This window comes from Pholcus phalangioides, unplaced genomic scaffold, assembly GCF_987345545.1.
Source record: "Pholcus phalangioides strain wild (caught in Gottingen) unplaced genomic scaffold, Ppha-v1.0 ptg000032l_1, whole genome shotgun sequence".
In the NCBI taxonomy this organism is placed as follows: domain Eukaryota; kingdom Metazoa; phylum Arthropoda; class Arachnida; order Araneae; family Pholcidae; genus Pholcus; species Pholcus phalangioides.
In genome coordinates, this window is record NW_028301622.1 from 6406836 (window position 1) to 6430615 (window position 23780).

Consider the following 23780-nt stretch of genomic DNA (forward strand, 5'->3'; position numbering starts at 1 on the left):
AATATAACTGTTATAATTCTGACCGGGGATCCCACTTAGGTTTGGTTGCCAAATCTTAACTCCTGTTTGCTCAGTAGAAAAATATACTTCTGCTCCACTCAAACACCATGGTCAGAATGAAGCTGAGTGCATACATTCTATTAGAGATGTGAGGTGAGAATATTCTCCTGGATGTAAAAATTAGAGAATAATCGAGAATATTCATTTTTCTTTTAAATAATTAAATTTTTTTACTAATTTTATTTATATTGTGAAATATAAATCAGTTTTCATTGCCTGAAACATTTACAACAAAACAATTTTTGGTATAATCACCCCCCAGTGACAACTTTTAGTTCGAGAATATTCTCCAGGTCATAAGAGGTTTTAAAAGTTTGGTTATGAAGATTTTAGAAATCTTTATATTGAAACCTTAACAAATTATTTTAAAATTAGATAAATTTTCAGAAGTTCACAACAAAAGAAATTAAACCAAAGTTGATTGATAAAGGAATTCTTATAAAATCACTTTCATTATAAGAAGATACAAAACTGTTGTTTTTTTTCAATGCACATACATTCAAATTCTGTATCACTCATATTTTTTTTAAAGTTGTGAAATTCAGCCCTGTTGGTTTAATTTTCTTGCTTTCAAACTTTAATATTGTGGTCTACAAACTTCAATATATCCATCTTCTTGACAAGAAGAGAGACAGGGATATATATATGTATACAAATATATATCTTGAGAATATTCTCTCAAAGGACTACTATTATAAATTACTAGAGAATATTCTTATCGAAAATAATAATTATTCTCAAGTTATTTATCAAGATTAGCCTATTTATTATAATACATCTTATTACATATATTCTTGATAATACTCTCTGGAAAGATTTCGGTAACTGAAGAATATTCTCATAGAGGAGAATATTCGAGAATATTCTCTGGAAGCATTATTATTAATAACTTCAGAATAATTCTTATTTTTTTATGAAAGTAGTCCTTCCAGAAAATATTCTCAAGGGTATTATATGTAACTATATATTATAAATAACAGGAGAATATTCTCACCAAGATCTTATAAGAATATTCTCATCAAGAACTTATAAAAATATTCTCAAATTATTTATAATAATAGTCCTACTAGAAAATATTCTCAAGAATTATTCTCCGAAAGATTATTCTTGAGAATTTTACGTCTCTACATTCTATTAAGTCTGATGCTATGTTTTGATTGGTTTCTTGTTACTTGTGATACTTGGCTTATCTATTTAAATTTTCTCACAGTTGCTGCTTGTGATGACCACTAGCCGAAGCACCATGGCTTATGCTCATTACAAGCAGGAATTGTAAGAAAAATTTAAATAGACCAATCGAAACATAACATCAGACTTACATGCAGATGCCCAAATTAAGTATGATATCGTTTGGACAGCGTGATAGTGGTTATATTACATTTATCCTCTGTAGTGTATCAAAATGCATTAGGAATTTTGTGTTTCCCATGTATTTGCTCTGTTTTTTTTATTAATTGTCTGATTGCAGTAGCCTTTGTTCATAAAACCAAGCGTCAACAGTTTCTCAGTTTTAATTTCCAGTTAGCCTAATTTAATATACATTATTGGTACTTCAAATCCTTTGGACCAAACAGCAATATCGTTATACAGTGGGAGCTTCACTGTATATTTACCTTATATGCCCTTTTAAATCTATTGCTCAGCTAGTGCTTGCGATGTGATTTTTATGTTATACCCACATTTGATAATTGAATTTTCTAGCTGAAAATCAATGAAATAATTTAGAATAAATGGTGCTTTATTTTCATTGACGATTTCTAATCTTTGCTTGTAATGTTTTGTTTTTTCACAGCCAAGCAAAGGTTCCCTTTCTAAGACTGTGCGGGTTTTGTCGAATGCTGGAAGTAGTAAGAATCTATTTTAAACCTCCAGAATTGATTATTATTTATAAATTTTGTTTCAGTTAATTTTGTTTTACAACATAACTGATTACTCTGTAGCATTCTGATTATCCGAGCTAATGCAGGGTTCCTACAATCTAGAAACTCAGAGGAAAAAATTGTGGTCAGGGATCATACAAGAATGTTATTGAAAGTCTGAAATTTCTAAACACTGGAATATTTCTTCAAAGAGATTATTAAAAAAACAGATTAAAAAAAAAAAAATAGTAGTTTCTTTTTTTAGTTAAATTCGATAGCTTATTTTCTATATGTACAGTATCATGGTCCTTTTTCCTGAGTGATATCCCTCACTTTCTTTTTCTCTCACTCTTATTGCTATATTTTTCGTCTCCACTATTGCTTACTTTCATAAAATTTTAACACCGGATTTTTAAATGTTGGAGCCTGTTGGGGAATAAGGGGGGCCTGTTGGGGAATATTGAAGATCACGGAATATATTCAACATACAGTAAAACCCCTCTTAATGGATTAAGAGATTAACGGTCGCCCCTCTTTTATCAATATTTTTTTTGTCCCACCGGTGTCTGCAAAAGAGAGATTTTACTGTATTAATAGCATGTAATATAAGATTTTTTTTAAACGAATTATTTTTTACATTTTGGACATACTTCACCAGAAATTTGATAAAAATCAAACATTGGTCACTTATCAAGGAAACAGTTATTTTCCGGATATTATGCTGAGGTGAGCTCGGAAAGAAAAGTCATCACGTCTCCGCCGGGACTCGAACCCAGGCCCTCTTGCATACCGGGCAAGCATGCTACCATCTACACCACTGGAGACACATGAATCTGCCTTCCAAATTTCACGCACTGTGTCGTGAGGCGCTGAAGTAGAGGCATTAGTAGCCTCTCTTAACTTCAGGAAATGGCCCCCGGGTGGGACGGTCACTTATTTCACAAATTTAGAAATCGTGCTGATACAAGATACATGCAATGATTAATTCGTCTATATTCGATTTCTTCACTAGTTAGACCAGGTTTTTCCAATTGTAGTTAGTCATATTTTTTTACCTTTTTTTTAACTCGCAAGGTCAGTGAAATAATTCTCTAAAGCAGCTTCCTTTTAACTATTGAACTGCAACTTTAGAGAGAGATGATACTGCATCAATTTGATGTTTTAGAAAAACTATTCTATTTGATGGTCAGAGAAATCTTTCAGTCAAACGTTGTAGGAACCCTGTAATTTTAACTACCTCGGGTAATATAGATGTCCAATATAGAACAGGGTGTCGAACATGTGGCCCGGGAGGTAATTTTGTGTGACCCCCAAGAAGGTAAAAATACTGTGTATCTCAAATTTATGATTATTTGAACTAATACTTACATTCATCATTTCTAGTGACGAAAATATTTTTCACCATACTGCTTTTTTTTATAACACACATTTCTCACAAAGTTTATTATGGCCATTTTTTCTCCCTACCACCTCAGAAGAAAAGTTAGTTGCCCTTGTACAAGTATATAGATTTGCATGCAATATTTGATGTTTTGCTTACCAAACAAAACACCTCAAAACTTCAACCGACTAGGCTATGCAGAGCTTAATAATTACAAAGGGCATAAATGTGTCTCATTTGATGGTGAGGTTGATATTGTGCTGTTGAGCAAAAGTGCCACACATGGACAAGATAGTTATTTTTACCAAAAACATGAAAACATTTATTTCTAAATTTCAACACGGCAGGTTGGTTACATTCCACACTGCATCAAACTGACACTTCAAACCCAACAACTGATATTCTGGTTAAAACACCACCACACAGATACATATGTTGTATGGTATTGGTTATAGAGAAGGTAGCTCGTGCAATGAGAATATATGTGTCACAATTCTGGTTCTGTGTAATTTTGTGGACATGCATCCTTTCCAAATCTAACAGGTAGTGAGCTTGATCTGTGTGGCTTAGTTCATCTTATCTTGGTACCATCACATGTTTACCCATTCTGAAAAATGTCAGCCGATGGTCAATATGATCTTTTTGACTGGCTTTTTATCATAATATCCTGTCTATTTGATTCCTGCGGCTGCACTGGTGCCTTTGGTGGGGGGGGGGGTGCTGAATCACTGGTGAAAATATGACAATTACAGAAAAATTTGAAAAAAATGTTTGGTCTGCTGAAATATGAGCTATGAATGTATTGGATAGAATAATTTGCAAAAGAAACCAATTTTTGATGCATCACAACTAGCTAGGAATGCCACAAGATAAACAGTGATTATGTATCCATTAAAGGAGAAATGGGGAGGAATAGAAAGCCCCAAGGTGTGCAACAAAGCTCAGTGTTTAACCACTAAATTATCTGTTTCACCATGTTACTTAGTGATACAAATCTGTGAATTTTCCAGATCATTTTACTGATGTGGCTTATATACAGGAGTTGTTGCCCGCAAAGAGATGGAATGTGAGGAAAAGATCATAAATTCAAGAGCATAAAATTACATTAAGTACTATGATGTATTTACTTACATTTTTCCTGATGTGTTCTCTCCAAAGAGGGGGGGGGGGATATATTGTAGAATTTTTGAAATAGTGGTGTGTGCATTTATGAACCAGTTTACGATAATTAAATCTTTTTAAAATCAATTTATAAAAAGTATCTCGGACAATCCAATACTTGGTTAATCAAGGCTCTGATAATCAGGCTGCTACTATATATATATATGTAGTATATACTAGTTCATTTCTCTCAATCTAGAACGAAGTTGAAATTCTTTGAAAATACATGTTATGCGCGTCTTTAGATCAATATTTCCTTGTTAATTCTCAAACTGTTCCCATGGCGAACAGGTGATGAGCTTCGCAGGCTTTTTTCTTTTGAACTGAGCCAAGCCCAGACTCTATCACTGATTGACAATTTCAGCTGTGTCAGCTTAGTTAGACTGCCAAATCGCTTATTGATGATTGCAGTATGGTGGTGGTGGTGGGGGGGGGGCACATGCAGAGATCTAAATATTTCAGTTTGAGGGTTGGAGAAAGACATGTTTGCCAGTGTGCAGTCGACACTCATAAAAATGACCTTACATTATAGTGACCATCGTACTATAATGACCAGTAGGATGAGTCTTAAATTTATACATAGTAAATAACATGTCTGGACTGACTGAGTAATTTATTGTAGCTGAGCCAAAACTGCTGAAGCTATAAATATGAAATTCGGTCGATAGGTTCATTTAATGTAGTAGACACTCGATATAAGAAGGGATTTTTCAAAACTCCACCCCTAAATGGGTCATAAGGGGGAATTTTCAGATAACTAGATTAATGGGAGCATAGCTGCGGGTAACTGTTTTCATGTAACGTATGTCCTATGTTTTGTTTCCAATTTTATGACCACCCGATATAACGTTTTTGGTGGAATGGTGTGGGTTATTATAATGAGCGTTGACTGTACCTTGATTCTTATGATAGCCTGAAATCTATCTACCATAATATTTTATGATTTCAAATAATTTTACTTGTTTACTATGTGTTTATCACCCTTTATTTATTAATACAAACATATGAAAAAAAATTTTTTTTTGCTATGGGGTGTGTTTTAAAGAGTTTTCTATTTTAGGAATGTGTATAACAGCAATTCATCAGAAGCGAGTACCATATTTTTGTAAAATGTGCCAAGGGTGCACATTATTCCAGTATGGTGAACCAAGCTCGTTCTTGCTATGAAATGTAGAGTAATTTAAACACTTTATTTTGATTCCAAGTTGGTGGACTACTATGGGATCCATTGCATGGCTCCCCACCTTGCCACGATCTCTGCTCTCTCAGCTTGTTCTCGTGGAAAACATCTCCTGGGCATTGAATGTGTTACTCCCATTAAAACTATGGGGATCTCTTTGTCAAAATTTGTATCTATTACAGAGTGTTTGCGCCTCAAGACTTTATTATTAACCTTTCATTCTATGATGAAAAATTCTTGTTTAGGCTTGCTTTATCACTCTGCTGGAACCCAGAGTTTTGAATAATTTCGTGTTTAAACAGAATATGTGGTTAACGAAACAAACCTCTTTGCTAATTTTATAAAGTGTAATTGACTGGATACGAAGATGAATTTTGGAAAGAAAACTCAAATTTCTATGTGGGAAATTGAATCGCCAACCTCTGAGTCCAGGCAAGTGTTCTACCATTAAGCTGCATTTTCTTCTCTTATATTCATAGCTGCCAAGTCTCCCGAATTTTAGCTTCATCGCTCGACCTCCCGAAAAGTTCTTAAATCTCCCGAATTTTTACAAAAATCCCCAATTGTCCCTAAAAATTCCCTACTTCATTAAAAAAAATCCCCGTTTATGAAAACAATCCCTAAGGAATTTCTTGTGGGGCATGAAGCCTCTTTTTTTCCCCTTTCGAAATGACGTCACACGTCGTAAATGGGGAAATTCCCTTTTTAAGGAAGTTTTACAAACCCTCTGATGGTAACAAGAAAGTTGTTTGTCTTATCGTGCAGGGAAATGGCTTAGCAGCCAATAGTCCTGGATAATAATTGAAGATTATAGTGACGCGCATATGGTCAAAATTTCTTTTGTTGAAGTTACGTACGTGCAATATAACAAAGCATGAATAATGATAAGCAAAAACATATTTAATCAATTTTAAAGATACTTATACCCCGATGAATTTACTTTCATCAAACGTTCCAGAAGAGGGCCGACTTTTCCTTTTTGTACAAGTTGTGTTACGGACATAAACATACGGTCATGGTGGAAAGAGTGACATCATCACTCATGTGAAATGAAAAAAAAGACAAGCAAGTGTCACAAAAATTCAGTGTTCTTCAAAAATTGACGGTGTTTTCCTTCATCTTCCAATGATTTTGGGGTCATTCGCGCAGAATGTTTGTTCACAGCGTTTCTGATTGAACACAATATTTATTTTTACATCATTGAAGTTTTGGCCTCCAATTTCACTACTTTTTTGCGTAGGAATTTTATTCCCAAGGGTTTAACTTCTATGTGTGTAAAATCCCTATTTTAATTTGACTTCAGTTTTTGAGTAGGGATTTTATTCCCTACGCTTTAACTTTTATGTTTGGAAAATCCCTATTGTATTTATTAGGTTATTATTGTATTTATTGGTTTTAGCATAAAATACGGGTTTGCGCGAAAATCTCCCGAATTTTCATTTTCAAAAGTTGGCAGCTATGTTATGTTGAACAGGACTGTGCTGCAGACAGCCTCCTAACTCGGCAATAGCTCAAAAAGACATTAGTCCCAGATAGCAATGTACAATGAACCAGTGAATTTCTCAGCTAATTATACAAAGTAAAATTGACTGGATTCCAAGCGAAGATTAACTTCGAAAAGAAAATTCACATTCTTCTGAGCAGAATCAAACTACTAACCTCTCGCAGTAGCTTAATGTTAGAGCACTCATCCAGACTGAGAGATTGGTGATTCTCTACAGAGGAATGTGGATTTTCTTTCCGAAATTCATCTTCGTTTGGTATACAATCAATCATATTTTATATAATTAAAGGAAGGGTTCTTCATTTTGTTTAACGTGCCATCTGGGGAAGGTTAATGCCATTACAATCTGTTGCTGAGTTAAGAGGCTGAGCTCAGTTCTGTTTAGTGTGAACATATGTTCTAAGGGGAAAAAATATGTCCTTTGTAGCTTAATAGTGAGCACTCGCCTAAACTGTAAGAAATAGGTGGTTCGATTCCACAGAAAATGTGAGTTTTCTTTTCGAAATTCATGTTTGCTTGGTATCTAGTCAATTATACTTTGTAGAATATGTGTCTCTCGGTTTTTCTGAGTGTAATCATGGAATTTTTTTTCTCATAAACATTTAAGTGAAAATCCTTTTCTTCCATTGTGCCTTTTATAGAAGCAGTTATACAGACACCTCTACCATCATCTACACCAAAGTCAAGCAAACGTTCTATTGTAGCTCTTGAAATTGATGTCTTAGATGGTAATTGTGCCAAGCATAGAGATATTTCAAAGCTTAAATCAGAAAGTAACGAGTGCTTTGAAGAATGTGACAATGGGTAATTAGCTTTGGAATTCCTCTGTATTGACATTAAATTGTGCTGTATGAATTAATAGTCAATACTATCAAATATTTATTTTTTGAAAAAAATTCAAATTTCCCTGTAATTTTGAATGGCTAAATCACTGAAATTTTTTTGTATTGAGGTATCATTAGATAAATTTTATCAAAGTAATCCTGGAGAGAAATTAAAAATAGAACAATTCATTTATTTGAATGCAGGATAAAGATTTTGATAAGTAGAAATGTTTGTAACCAAAATTACAAAAGAACCTTATCCAGGCTAATGGTGAGGAAGGAAAACACTGATAACTGAAAAACAGATATAGGATAGAAACTGATAACTGAAAAACACGGTTAAAAAAACTGCTGGGAGTTGAAAATATTTTCAAGTAATTGTATACATCATATTATCCATATGAAAAAAAATCTATTAAATAAAATTACACTTGTTTCCACAGTTATGTAGCCACAATACTATTGCAAAGAAAGACAACAGCGGCAGGTATAGCATTGTGGTAGTGTGTATGTCTCTCATCCTATGATCGAATAAACAAAAATTAATTTATTTTTCAGGGTGCATTTGTGTTTTTTCTAGAATGTTTTCTCGGACCAGAAATACATTTGATGCTGATTTTACATACTAGTTTCTGGAATGTTCAAAGAAACATGTATAACCTGGCACTGAACAATTACACTCTCCCGTAATTGTCAAATTGTTCTCTCCTGTAACGATTACCCTCATGTGTGTTTGAAGCAGGACCGTCATTTCAGCTTTTTCCAGGGGGGGGGGGGGCAAAGCACATGTACTCAATGTATGTATGTCAGGGCTCCCACTCGTCCTGCTTTTCGGTAAAATGTCCTAGTTCTGTCCTACTTTCTCGGTTTTGTCCTACTTTTCTACCAAATCCTATCGACAAAATTTGTGTAATTGATTTTAATTGAGCAGGAAATTATTAATATATTGCCAAATATTACAAATGTTGGAGAATGCAATTAATGATTCTGCCAAAGCAGAAATTGTATCATTTTTAAGGTAATTTGGGGGGGGGGGGTATGTGGACCATTTGATTGATTAATTTCTCATTTGCTTAGTTTGAGGGTTCAACAAGTATAATAGTCATTAAAAACTTCTGTCTGGATGGAAAAATAATTTTGTATTTATTACTTCGTGGTCTTGGACAGTAACTTTCATCATTCAAAATTATGGTGCAAATAGGTGAAACAACAGTTTGCATTTCAAAGCAGTTGGATACGTAGGCCTATTCTAGGTTTGGTGATTCTGATGCTACCCAATAGCATTCAGTTGTCTTTTGTATTTTTAAGGCATGAACAGGCATAAACAATATTTACAATGCTCAGCAAAGAGCTAGAAATGGAAGTGCTTCATTTGTCAAAAATGATTACACTGGCATTGAACAGTAAAATGTGAACAAAACAGAAAAATTTAAAAAATGATGAGCAACACAGTAAAACTATCTGGTTCACCTTGCCTTATATACGTCGGATCTTGTAATTTACACATTTTTTGCATTGTGCTTTCGAAAGTGGTCTCGAAGGTGCATCATTCTTAAAAAATGTATGTCTTCAAAATTTGCCGAGCTTTGATGAAGAGAGTTGACAAGCTCGTCACTTTGGAAGACTCCGAAAAAGAATGTAATATATATAAGGAGAGACAGCAAAGAATTATCTGTGGTTGCTAGTGCAGTTTTGGCCAAAAATTGGTTTTGTAACCAAGTCATTTGTCATTTTGTTTTGGCTTGACTGAAATAGTGCTAGGGGGAAAAAAAAGTTAATTCAAAATTTAAAATTTTTTTTTAATTATTAAAAAAATTTTTTTTAGGGATTTTTTTCCCATTATGCTATGATTATGTTGTCTAAGGGGGTTACCCTCCCCCCATCCTACTTTTTAGTCCTGCGTTTTCTTACTTTTTCTCATTTTTTGAGTGGGAGCCCTGATGTATGTATATGTACCATTTTTAGTGTATTTTCAAAAGCCAGGGGGTGGGGCTCCCCCCTTAAATGACGGGCCTGGTTTGAAGAATACATCCAGTTTAAATTCATAAGTATTTCATTGCTAAGCCTCGATTAATTCACAAATTACGTGACATCTTTGAAATTCAGTTGGGAAATTGTCCAATTGGTAAAGATGCCTTCATTGTTTTCAAACCATTGTCTAGCCATGTCAGTTGAGTAGAAAACTACATTTGCTAAGCATATTGAATCATTTCAATGGTTGTAGCTGGAAATTCTTTCGTAGTCCTTCAACCCCCTTCTGGGATTTTGTCCATCACTTCCAGAAAACGTGCAGTGGTATTGAGGCACTTGGCATGGGAATAAATATGTAACAAATGCGCCAGGAACAGTTGCAGTAAACAGCTCATCTTCCTTCATTTTAGGTGTAGCCATTGGATACCAAACTCTTCTAGATAGGGCAGAGAGCAATCCTAACTCATGATTCAGCTCTTGTTGTTTGCTGCTTCTCTTTATTGTGCTTTCCTAATTTTAAGTTTCTCTACCTGGCCCCTTCACCAAAGATGTCACATAGTTTGTTGAATTAATCAAGGCTTAACTAAGAAATATTTATGAATTTGAATTGGATTTATTCTTCAAACACTCATGAAGGTAATTGTTACAAGAGAGAACAATTCAATGCACACTAGCAACAGACCATAAGGGCTAAATCCCTTAAGATTAACCAGTCAACTGTCCAATTAATTTCTCCGAGCGTTACCCGCAGTGCCCACTTTTTTTTGAAGATGCGTGCGTGCTTTTCCCTTTTCTTGGAAGTTTGAAATATTAAAATATTTTTTTATAGCATGTCTTTTTATAGCTCAAATGTGTTGAGACATAATATGACACCCCAAAAGTGGGGAAGGACGGTCGTAATGTCCTGTAACTAAAAGAAATGCTGTTGATGGATTTATGTGGAACCATAGTAGTTGAACCTTTGCTAAAAGATATATGAGTAATAAAACAGATGTGCATCTTTGCAAGGGAATTGGAAATCGGAAAAAAAAAAGCTATGGGGACGCAGCTTTGCAAAACATGACAAAGATAATAGTAATAATAATCTCAGACCTTGGAATATAATTGTCAACTTCATCTAGTGATGAGATAATAAAGTATAAGGATGGCTGTACAGAGATGGCAGCACATGTAGGATCAATTATTTCGTCATATCTATGTGAAAAAGACCGAAAAGTCTGCGTGTCTGCAAATGCAGTCATCACCAACATTACGTATGGCAGCGATGGCAAACGCCGTTGTAACCACTTGACTGTCTAAAACAGATTATTAAGATTTATCCCTTATGAGTTATGATTCTTACTTGCCCCCGTCTAGAAGAGTGCGTTATCCGATGGCTATGTTTGAAATCAAGGAAGATGAGCTGTGTACTGCAACTGTTCTTGGCGCGAATGTTCCATCCTTAATCGTTCATAGGCCGTTGCTTTTGTCAGGTCTTGTCTTCTCCATCGCTGCAATATCTTGCATGTCCAGCTCAACCACAATGGAAACAGACCGGTACCTTTTCAGGTGTACGTCAAAGATCAGTCTTCTTCTCCGTGGGTGAAGTTGCTGGTTGCTGTACACTTCTTGGTCTAGTTTTCTAGGAATTTCTTTTACCTCTTCCAATGGACGTCAAGGATTTGGAATTTTGTCGAGTGAGAGGAGATAGTGTTATGGATTGTTTTGTACCTTTTCTTGGATCATTTCTTTAAGACTTAGCTTCCTTTGCGCGAGACAAAGAAACAATCGGAGGAATCACTTGTTGAATTTCTTCTTTGACAATTCGTTTGGATCAATGTGGATGAATTCTCAGCATTTGTGGAAAATACAGCAGTTACGTTTGGTAGAATTTCGAACTATTGGTTGATTATATGATGTCTCCTCAGTCTTGATCCTGATCAAATGGAAGGCCTGCTAAAAAAAACTCCACCCCACCACCATCTATAGCAGAAGGCCTCGCTCATGACATCACTGAAGGTCATCTCACCTATAGCCCTTAGATATACTACAAAAAAGGGTAAAGATAACACATATGTCGGCTTGCTATATCCAATGGCTATAGGTGAGATGACTTTCTTCACTGATATCACAAGCTTTGTGCAAAGGCGTTCTGCTATAGATGGTATTGGTACTGAGCAAGGGCATGGTAGCCCAGGTCGTTAAAATAATCACCTGAAGTACCGAAGGATGTTAGAAGTGTCATGAGTTCAATATCTGGTTTTTCCTCGTCAGAAACTTTTTTGACACAGGGATACAACAGAAACGGTGACATGGCCACAGAAAAAGATTGCTATTGCACGGAGTCCCACATCGAAGGGTTAGCGCACCGACCTCTCGATGAGTATAAAAAAAAGCTGCCTTTCGGAATCGGCAATAAATTGTAGGTCCTGGTCTAATTGGTCTTCGTGTGCAGAAAACGAACGTGGTGGTACAAAAAGGATCAAATGATTATATGCCTCCTCATATTCTCGATCTGTCAACAATTAGATATGATCTGGTTCACTGTAGCACCGTCTTTGTTCTTTGACTTGGTTGTTTGGAACAAGTTTTGACCTTACCTCTTCGGATGTCCTGTCATGGTTGTAATTGACCATCATTCTTTATGCTGACTCACAAATCAGAAAGATTCGTCAAGGAAATTGGCAAAATAGGCATTTCGCCTACAAGAATATGATGTAGCAGTGGTTTTTAAAAGTGAGAAGAAATATAGCAATGTTGACTGTCTCTTCCTAGACACCCGTTGCTTTAACCTGAAACAAGAAATGGTTGGAGACATACTATTTCTCATTGCCATCTCAAATTTTAAAGATGAGCGATATTAAAGGACTCTCAGTTGCAAAATATCCGAAAGAATCTAAAAGAAATTTGTGGCTACCAAAACTTTCAGATACTGGATGGGATTTCGTGCAGAAAGAACTACAATCCTTTGAGAAAACCATGGCTCTCGGTCTTGTCAAAACATCTCTGGATGGATAAAAAGCCTTCATGACGCACATACAGCTGGTCATTTAGGTTTGGCAAAGACGTATGACAAAGTACACACAGAAAGGTCTACTGATCGGGACTATATAGAACTGTACGCCGTTATGTGACTCATTGCAAGGAATGCCAAAGAAGAAAATTCTCTTGACAATAATGACCCCCCATGATATCTTCAACTGATTGAACCTGCTGACACCCTGTTTCGTAAATTAGGGATAGATCTGCTCCGATGATTCCCTCTGGAAACTCAATTGAACCAATGGATAATTATATGTACAGATCAGGGTTTAAGCTACGGTCGCATTTTTCGTAAAATGCGAAAGAAAATTGTTGAATGCGAAAGTAGTAGTAGGCATTTTTGCCAAAAGGCGTACAGGATGTATGAAACGAGTAGACTTCCATCCATCAATCATTACATTAGCATTGTAGCATTTTGCTAAAGCTTTTCCCTCCATTTTCGCCTTTTTGCAAAAGGAATTTTTTATCCAGCTTAAACCCTGGTACAGATGATGTTACACGATTTACGATCATGGAAGCTCTACCAAGCAGTTATGCGATGCAAATTACAAAATTTTTAGTTGAAGATGTCATCTTAGCATGGATCTAAAGAGAAATTATCAGTGACTGAGGTAGATCATTTTTGTTGAATCTACTAAAAGAAATAAACAAGCTGTGCAAAACTTCTCATCTACCAACTACAGGATATCATCCTAAAAAAAATAGCGTAACAGAGAAGTTCAACAAAGCCCTATCAAATATGTTATCTATACAACATTACCTATATAATCTAGGCCTATTATGTCAATGCAGAACAAAAAGATTGAGATGTTATTGTGCCATATGTTACGTTTGCGTATAATTCAGCAAAACAATAATTAGTATAATTTTGATTTGGCATAGTCGTGTTTCTAGCGCATGCTTTAAAATTTTTTACTGATTCATAAATGGCAAGTAATTCTCTATCGAAACTTATATACTTTTTGATGTGTTTTGTGCCATTGGCAGCAAATAAATGTCAATCGAAAGGCTTGAGTTTACAGTTCAATGGGGATAGTATGCATGCACGTCACTTCCAGAATCGATCAAAAATGTCAAATGAGTGTGTCTAGCAAAAATATGCAATTAGTTTTGTGTTTGTGTTGCACCGTTTTCAGTGACATTCAATGATGCAGCAGAACTTTCATTTTTTGCATTTTGAAAGTTACAAGGTTTACGACATTTATACAAATTTTTCCTAAATCGTTCATGGTAATAGCAAGTATTTGTTTCCTGTTGCTTTATTGTGTTTTGGAGCATAAGGCCTTCAATTTTGAGACTTTGAGTGTGGCCTATGCTGCATAGTAAGAAAACTCAACTCCTAAGAAAAAAATCATAAATGCACCTGTATGGAAGTGTCCCATTATTCAAAGGTAAATTAGTTCATATTTGAAGGTGACTAATCATGGAGTAGAGGAATTAAAATAGAGTTGTCCCTTATTTTATTCCCTAAAACGGAGGTTTAATTGTATTTAAATTTTATAAGTTTTTTACTGTAGTGTGCATTGAAACTGACGGCACTCCGCTTTAGCCATCACAATTTTTTGATAACTTGAGTGATGAGTGATCACGGTTTTACTGTATTTTTCTACTTATTTTTCTGTTTATTTTTGTGTGTAACTACCCCCCTCTTAAAGTTTTTCCCATCTTTTCTGAATCACCCTGTATATAGGTGGATTTCACAATTCCCCTTGCTGCTATTTGGTGGCGAACCATTGATCCTAGAGGTATACTTCCAATCAAAAAAAGTATCCAAATAATAATTAGTACTCGGATACATCATCTATATTGTCAGGAGTTATATAGTTATTAAAGTGAAAAAAATTCAAAAACTCAATTAGAATGTTGTTGCCTTGTTTGTCCTGAGCACAAAAAAAAAAAAAAAAATCCATGTTTCTAAGTGTAGTATTTGCTAAGATAATTGAATTCAAAAGTCGGAGAAAAGTTTTGAAAGTACATCATATTAACCAACAAACACAAGCTCATTATGCTGTTCTTTCTCAACTTTTCTCGAATTTCTCAATTCAAATATATCAGTAAACTAGCTTACCTGTCACACGTTGTGCAATCTCAGAAGAAAGGAAATTCAAGGAAATGAAGGAAAGGGAAAAAAAATTCAAAAAAATAAAAAAACTATGCCAGAAACCTTCACGGGAGTGTACTCAACAACTTCCCAAAGTTTCATGGCGATCGGATGAATGGTGTAGTAATGCATAAAGGACAGACATACATTCATTTATATATATATAGATATTGCACTTGGAAACAGGGATACAGACAGGGAGACAACTTTCTAATTGGGTTTTGAGGACAGTGTCTGTATAAAAAGTTAATTTTTTTATTTTAATAACTATATAACCCCTTGTAATACGAATGATGTATCTGAGGTCTACATGTTATTTGAATACTACTTCTAACTGGAAGTACGCTTCTAAGATCAATGGTTTAGCAGTGAAATGCGACAAAGGGAATCATAGAATCACCCTGTATATATTTTTCTCCAAATATAAAAACGCTGAGGTTTTTCAGTAGTATACGTAGCATGAAAAGTCAAATAATTATACTTGTCATTATTTTATATATTTTTTAGTTTTATTTGAAAAGTTAATCCCATGTGTTTTAATCGTGTGCTTCTCATGTTGCGCCACTTAATTGTTTTTTGCATCATTTATTTCAGAAACAAGACCTTCTTTGTCAGTCCGGCTAAATCACCAGTAAAGGTAATTATATAATTTTAACAGTCAGAAAAAATTACTCTGATGTATGCAGCCATGTAAACAAATATAAAATCATATTTTAACCGAATATCGATCACTACCACTAACTAAATCACTCATGCACCTCATTTGCAATCCTCTGCAGAATATCTAACAAATTGGTACATGTTGGAATGTGCGTGTTGTGAACCTAACGTGAAGTTTGTTACTGTGTACCACTCGTTATGTTTATTGTGCTGCCATCCATTTTTCTAACTGAGTGAAGTGCAATGATTGAATAATTGTACCGTTGTAGACACAAAGACGTCACGGTACTCTAATTTACTGGACCCAGGTTATTCGAAAAATCTGGGTCCTTTTTGAGTGAAAGTGGGTCTCTCAAGAAAAAATTATCTTGAAAAAAGTATGGTTCCCCTCCCATAATTCACTGGTATAGCTATGAATTTTTTCGAGCATGCCCCAGGTCTTTCCTCTTTGATCACCACCTTATATCTTTTCGTTGAGACAGCTGCGGGCCATGTCTTGGGTAGGAGAAAGAGGTATGTCTGTGAATCAAATAATTCATTTCTAAAAACATGTTCTATCCAAAGGGTCATTTATTTTCATTATCTACTAGTAGGAAAAGCTTGCGAAGAAACCCATTAACACTGAGAATTAGACATATGTAATTTAGAACATTTAATAAATTTAAAACAAATGCACAGTCTCCATTCCCATTTAGAACGCTTTTCCACTTTTTTTCAAAGAAATAGCCAACTCAAAATCGGAAAATCTTAGAAAATCATATTTTTAGCCGATTACCACTATGCAATCGTGGGTTCCAAACCCTGATTTTCACTAAAGGTAAAATATTGGGGGGGGGGGTGTTATGGGGGCCTGTGAACACCCCCCCCCCCCAAAGAAAATTATTTTTAAAAGTTGTAGAAAATTAAAATATTGGGGAAAAACCATTCTTATACTATCTGTTAATTTAAAATTCTTTTTGAGTGTTAGTGACCCACAATTTTTGTGGAAGAAATCCTTGTGCCTTCCAAAAGCCGATTCTGAGTACACGCTCGGGATTTTCACAATGCGAAACGGTGACTACCACATAGCAGCTTTTTTTAGATGACAAAACTGCATATTCATTTTAAAGTTTCACAGATTCTTTTTTTTCTTTAACTGGTCTCGGAAAATGTTTTACAGTTTGAACAGGCATTCCAAATCCTTTAAGATTTTTCAAAAAATGCGCATTCGCAATCTTGTTGGAACAAGGTGAATTTATGCCATATAGACGCTGTCTTTAAATGCCGGCAGATAGCCGCGAAAGTACTGTAATTTCCGGTATGTAACTGGAGGGGAGAAAATCCACAAGCCTTTCATTCAGGGAAGCAACTAGAGATATCCGTCGTCTTATTCTTCCACAAGCCGCATGTATATCAATATAGTACAGTATGAAATGTAATGAAACCACTTTTTCAATGTGGCATGATCATGATAGACAGTAAACAGAAGAAAAAAAAGTCGGGGAGGTTTTTGTCTATTTCTTTTTTAGTTCCACCTAGTGAACCAAATTTTTATGCTTCTTTTTCTGAAATTCCGGGTAATTGATAGCACGTCATTGGCATCTCTGAGGCCTGTTGCTCTCTGTGGCAAAACTTTTTAAAAGGGAGATCTGCTTGCATTCACGTTTCAAACTTGGGAACCAAAGAAAATCAACTTCAGTGATTAGGTTTGAACCCGGGTGATCGTGATGCGAATCCGTCACTATGACCACTTGACCACCACAGTGGCAGATATCAGTCACTGAATGCAGTAAAGCAATGTTTCCCACAAAGTGGGCAATATCACCCCCTCGGGGAAGGGGGGGGGGGTCGAGATGTGAAGAAAAAAATGTTGAAGTGGGGCGATGGATCAAAAAGAGTTTGGGTAAACTATGGTGTAAAGCAATCTTTGGGAATATTATTTAGGTGTGAAGGTTTTATTATTACACTTGTATTTTCAGCCACTTTGAATGCTCTATCGAGGTAGTGATAGCTTGGCTAACAAAGATAATTCGTTCCAGGAACTGCCCGAAATTTCAAAGCAGCTTTCTCATAAAACACTAAGAAGCACTATTAAAAGCAAAGTAAATAGAAATGGTTAATTGAAGACTGAGATAAACAGCTTCACAATTGGGTGAAAGAAAGATGAAAAAGTGAACATCTTTTTTATTTTACACTATTCAGTCAGGTTTGTGAGCCATAGTGGAATAAAATAAGTGTGTGAGGTGGTGGGTTATGTGATATAGTCGGCTCATTGCTCTGATGCTCATGTGGATGGAAGAATTCCGAGAATGTCCAATATTCTTTTTCGTATTAAGTCATTCCAATTGCTTTGACAAGTCTAAGGTGTTTTTTTTTTAAATGCATTTTTTCAGTTTAATTATTCATTTTACATGAAATGGCTTAAAATTTTGGTGGTTTTTCATGATTTTTTAGCATAGAACTAGCATATAGAAAAGTTTATTTTTTACATATATTTAACTACTTAAAATCAAAACTTCTGACTGACAATGGGTTGGTAATGTATAATTCAGCATTTTTGTTTGAAGTGTTCTTAAAATTTTTTGCTATCTAACTATTACCACTACTTAACTGTACATGCACACATTCCTCTATGGAATTTCTAACGAATCTGCACATGCCAGAATGTGTATGGCTCTGGTGTATTTATGTGTTTGTTTTGTGTTCATGCTGCCATCTGAAGTAAAGATAGAAATACTTGAATTTTCATGTTATGTCAGTATCGTGTTGTAGGTCTGCCTGCTTTCCATAACAGGAAGCATAAATATTTAACTGGAGAAAGATATCTCAAATATTCTGAATAGGCTATGCAAATACTTTTATTTTCTCAGCACTTATATACAAAATGTGATAGACGTCCCAGAGACTCCTCTTTAACGTTTTATACATCTTATACAGCGTATCTTATACATCTTGCACGTTTATTCCCCGCACATTAGTCAGCACTAGTGAGCTTTGGCCTCAGTTGTCTCCTACCATCCATGTACAGTCCCGTTCAATGCACACGAGCTCCAAGGAAAGGTGTGGTCTAGGGTATTAACCCGGATAGTGAAAGGACGTGGGTCCGATTCCTTGCAGGAGCAGTTAAATTTTCTCTTTTTCCAAAAAAAGAAAAAAAATATCTTTGCATCAGCCAGCTGTTAAAAACCTTTGTATCAATAATCCTATTGTTCATATTTACTTGAGTGTACCCAATACGCTTATTGGTTTCATTTTTAACAAAACTTCGTCATCTTGTTCAACATTTTTTTTCCAAGCACAGCCAGCAAGATTTTGAGGTTTTACTACAAACACAATGATTCAAAAGAAAATTATATACCATCTTAAACAAATTAAGAAATACCATGACAGAATCAAATGAAGAACCATAAAAAATTGAAATTACTACCATAATGCTATGAAATTTTGTAAAAAAATTATAAAGTCTAAGATTTGGTTTGCACTCATATGAGAATGACCCATATACTTTTGTATGTGAGCAGGGTTTTTTATTTTTTCAACAATCAATGTTCGGTGTCCAGATGAGCCCCTATGCATCAAGATGGTATACTCTGTAATAGGTTTTCCCAAAAAAAACCAATCCAAGCAACATAAGTAGGTTTGTGGCCCGCAAATGATAGCCATCTTGTGTGTCTGTCCAGAGCAGACTGAACATATTGAACATTCATGCTGTTGTGGTAGTCATTGATACAATAGAAAAATTTATTTTTTCCTGTCTTGTAAAGTATCAACCGTACAAGCAGGAGGAGGGGTAAAAGATTTTGAAGGTTTATTTTTTTCATTGTAACTTTTATATAGTTTAGAAATATATAATTTTTCTCCATAATGTGTCAAATTTTAGGGTGTTGGCTTATCCATGACTATATATTACATATTGTTCGAATCGATGCAAAAAGATATCCACAAAAACCCTTCTTTAATTTTTATTCCGTTTCTTTCTCAAATTATAGGCAACTCCAGATATCAAGAAAGACAGTGCTAGGAAATCGATAATTTTTTTGCAGAACCAACAGCAAGGTTCTCCCAAAGTTCTTGTCTTGACAAAGGTGTGAATTTAAGAAATATAAATCCATACAATTGTAGATTTTATATTGATTTATAAAATGGTAGGATATCTGTTGTAATGTTTCTACAAAGCATTTTCAAGAAAAGCTTAAGTGCTCTTTTCAGATTCTACCATGAAGTCCTAATTTCTAACTGCAATATCAAATGCTTCAAATATTATGATTAATGGAAAGCATGTTACTAGAGCATGAATGTAAATATATATATATTATACTTTACCTCTTTTTTTTATGTGTCAAAGGCATCAAAGCACCGTAATAGCTTGAATCGATCTGTGGCATCGTCTTGTTCTAAACCTGTGAGAAAATCTAGGAGACTACGCCAGACTTGTGAGAAGCAAGAACGAGAAGAGGCTCTGGCCAAAAAGCAGGCTTTATTGAAATTAAGAGTTGAAGAACAGAAAAAGTGAGTGTCACAGAATTTATTTACATCTATAGTAAACATGTCTATGAAAAAATAGAAAATTATTTTCAGCAGGGACGACGGATAGAATTTAATTATGTTTATGGTCTTGGGTTGGAGGAAATATAGTCTGTTGCAAAAGTATATAGACAATTGTTTTTTGTGAATAACAAAACAATCTTCCACATTTTGATCTCAATTTCTTTATACATGAACTCTGCTGGTGAAGTTATTTCACAAAAGTTGAACAGACGTTTTCTCAAGAAATAAAATAACAAAAATTGAAAAGTAAGAAAGTCTTGTCTCAAAAGTATACAGACTTGACTTGAAAAAAGTGTGTAAAGCAAAAGATTGTGATATTCATATATTTTAACGTGGCTGCTATGATGTAATCATTGAAAGAGTAAGTTCATTCGAAAACTTATATTGCAAGCAGTTTTCATTATTCCTTACAACATTTGTAACATCATAAAGGATGTGGCTAAAATCTGGCGTTTAAAATCTGAAGGTTATGGCTGACAAAGATAGCAGGATGCAGCAGATAAGGTGTATATAAAATATCTGTAGAAGTTAAATCGCCAATTGGGAGACTTAAAGTGACCAAATTTTGCATTCAGCATCTAACCAGAATTGTCTGTGCATCAAATTTCATGAAGCTTATAAATTCCTATATCAAAAGACATTGTTCAATGCTGTTTGCAGTCCAGCAATAGGCATGCATTTCAAAACATGCAGTGTAGATCTCTTCTAAAGTAGCACTAGAAAAAATGATCAATTGACTTGGACCAGAATGACATGAATTGGAGGGATCAATGGTTCACCGTTGTTTTCAGAGACAGAAAACCGTTCAATGTTAGATGGACCTGATGGCTCTATTTATTATTAGCATGACTTCAGACACGAATCTTGTGCTTTCTACAACCGTCAGCAAGGAGGACCATGGAATAGAAAACATTTGGATTCAATGGAATGATTGGTACTGGCTTCTTGTGGGGTCGGCAGAAGTCCAAAGGCTATCTGAACCTCTCTACTTCGAATCAGGAGGCCAATAGAGGGTCATTGTTAGTTGTTTCAACAAGTCAATGCTCCCTATTCCTTTATTGACATCCACCATACAAGGTTTACCGATAATAAGTGACATGAGCTGGAATAGTCATCTATGAGCCTATTATCACTTCATGTTTACTCCCAATGTCATCAGTATTCAAGTATTACAATGTTGAAGTAGTGAATTATGCAAAGTTTAGTTTTTTCTGGATTCCATTCTTATACGTCCAGGGAAAACCAAAGGTCAAATTTTCACCAGAAACTGTGATGTTGCAAATAATTTTTCATGTCTGATTGACTATTTCAAATGATCCATGGCAATGACGTGTCTGATAAACTGTAAATATTAAAATTATGCTGATATATATACTTTTGAGATGGGCTATTTACCATTTTTTAATTTTATTTCATTTCTTGAGAAAAATTCTGTTCAACTGTTGTGAAATGATTTCACCAGCAGGGGCTTCATATATAAAAAATTTTAGATAGTAATGTGTGGAATGGTTGACCCACGTTTCTCCTTTTTGAAGAAATTTTTCTTCAAATGTCTGATATTATGGCCTCTCAATATAATGTTTGTTTTCCTCAAGGTAAGAAGGATTGTTATAAAGAAGGACGACTGTGATTGTTTTGTTTTTTTATTAAGTTTTTGTTGAGCTATTTTACAGTAATGTCGAATATTTGTCTTTCCACATTCTTGTTCCCTTAGGAATCCGGTTAATCAATCTGATAGAACAGGGGTGCACAATCTTTTCAGTTCACAAGCTAGATATGCAACATTGCTATTGCTCATGGCTAAGTAAACCAGTGTATATAGGCTGACTAGTATTACACATATTTCACAGAAAATTTCTGTAATTTTGGCTGTACTGACTTTATTATGAAAATGTCAGATTTTTTCCCTTGTATTTTCAACTAAGCTTATTTAAGTTTTCATTATTTGATTTTTTTTATGTATATATATATATATATATTTTTTTTTTTTTCAGATCAAAGATTGAGATTATTTTCATGTATTCATCTCGTAAATTTGTCAAACTAAATGGTTTTTTTCCTGTGAATTACATTTTAATCCATTGCAATTTGCAGTAGCATTTCATTTCCTACTATTGGTAATATTATTTAAAGTGATTTCGATGATAAATAGCAATTTTTCTTACCTTTGAAAACTTTCCATGATTGGAAATGTATTGTATAGATCCTGATTTCTTGTTGTTTTTAGTCAAGGAAATATGTTCAGCCTAGGTATATAAGCTATAGTGTTGTGTGTATTGGTACTTTTTTTTACTGGCGAGATAGAACCCTTCCACAGGGCTAGATATTTACCATTTATGAATAAACTAACAAGCTTTAATGGACCAGAAATGAGAGCGCCAAAAATCAGTGTCTTAACATGCAAGTTGATCTATGCTGTATTTTTTTTTTTTTTTGCAAAAACAAACAAAATACTAGGATTTATATTTTTCATAGAGTGAAAAGTACTTTTATTCACAAGAGCTATACTATTGCAAATGCCTGGAGGTGATTCAGTATAGCATATTGTTTATGGTTCCTTGATTCGCTCTGTGTCCATTGTGGGGGGGGGGGGTGATTCCCCAGCATAAACTAATTGAAAAACATTTTTGACTTACTTTACGACCTGACTTACGCGGTTTTGGAGTTAAACTATTTTCTGTGCATTTGCATTGTATTTGCATTTCTGAAATTCAGACACAATCACAGGATTATTCTTCAAATTATCAAGTGATAATCAAATAAGCATTGTTTTTTTATTCGATCAGAACATCACATGTAATGAAACTATATTACATTGATTTTTGAGAGAATACTAAAGATGAAACTGCCATTTAATTGAAATGAAATTCTTTAGCATGGTATCTGCAATTTTTTGCAGACAATGTCACAATTTCATATCTGGAGTCCAACTTTATCATCAGTCTAAAAAAAAAGTTCAGTGTGATGCTCATTGATAACAATTTACTGGTCTGTAATTCCTAATTAATTTCAAGCCCCGAGAGAAAGTTATTTTCTTGTTTCCAAAACACAAACAGCTTATTCCTTTCAAAAGGAAGGTGTTATTAAAGCGTTTAAAATGTTTTTTTCTCAGATTTTTATTGGATACAGTCTTTTTTAAGGACTAGATTGTGGTCACGAGGCGAGTTAAATTTTTTGAAGTCATAGTAAAGTAATTGTAAGAAGAAAAATTGTTTTCCCTGAATTCTGGTCCCAATCAACCAATATTTATATGTATTTGCACGAATGAATGAATGAACGCCAGGGTCTCTGCCACCGGACTTATCCCATTGCTGAGATCTCTTCCAGCCTAGCTTCGTGGCAGAGTCTGGAACAAAGTGAGTGTGTACACCTAACAGTCTGAGTGTGTAGCTAGTGTTGTGTATGATATTTCAGTGCTGCCATCTATACTTCAAATTGTGAGTGAAGTGCAATGATTGAATATTTGTAACGTTGTAGGCCTGTTGCTCTCTGTGGTGAGACTTTTTAACGGGGAGATCGGCTCGCATTCGC

General features: G+C 34.7%; 1 protein-coding gene and 1 non-coding gene across 3 annotated transcripts in view; one reads left to right on the forward strand and one right to left on the reverse strand.

Annotated features, from left to right (window-relative positions):
* LOC149066840 (uncharacterized) overlaps window positions 1-23780 on the forward strand; it is a 48978-nt gene that overhangs the window by 12244 nt on the left and 12954 nt on the right. For both annotated transcript variants that reach the window (XM_089253207.1, XM_089253206.1), the window contains exons 4-8: window positions 1853-1907; window positions 7787-7949; window positions 15657-15699; window positions 19691-19786; window positions 20047-20210. In XM_089253207.1, the coding sequence (XP_089109333.1) occupies window positions 1853-1907; window positions 7787-7949; window positions 15657-15699; window positions 19691-19786; window positions 20047-20210 (521 nt within the window). The remainder of the gene's footprint in view (window positions 1-1852; window positions 1908-7786; window positions 7950-15656; window positions 15700-19690; window positions 19787-20046; window positions 20211-23780) is intronic.
* Window positions 2671-2744, reverse strand: TRNAT-GGU (transfer RNA threonine (anticodon GGU)). Its single transcript has one exon. It is a non-coding gene; the product is annotated as a tRNA-Thr (tRNA).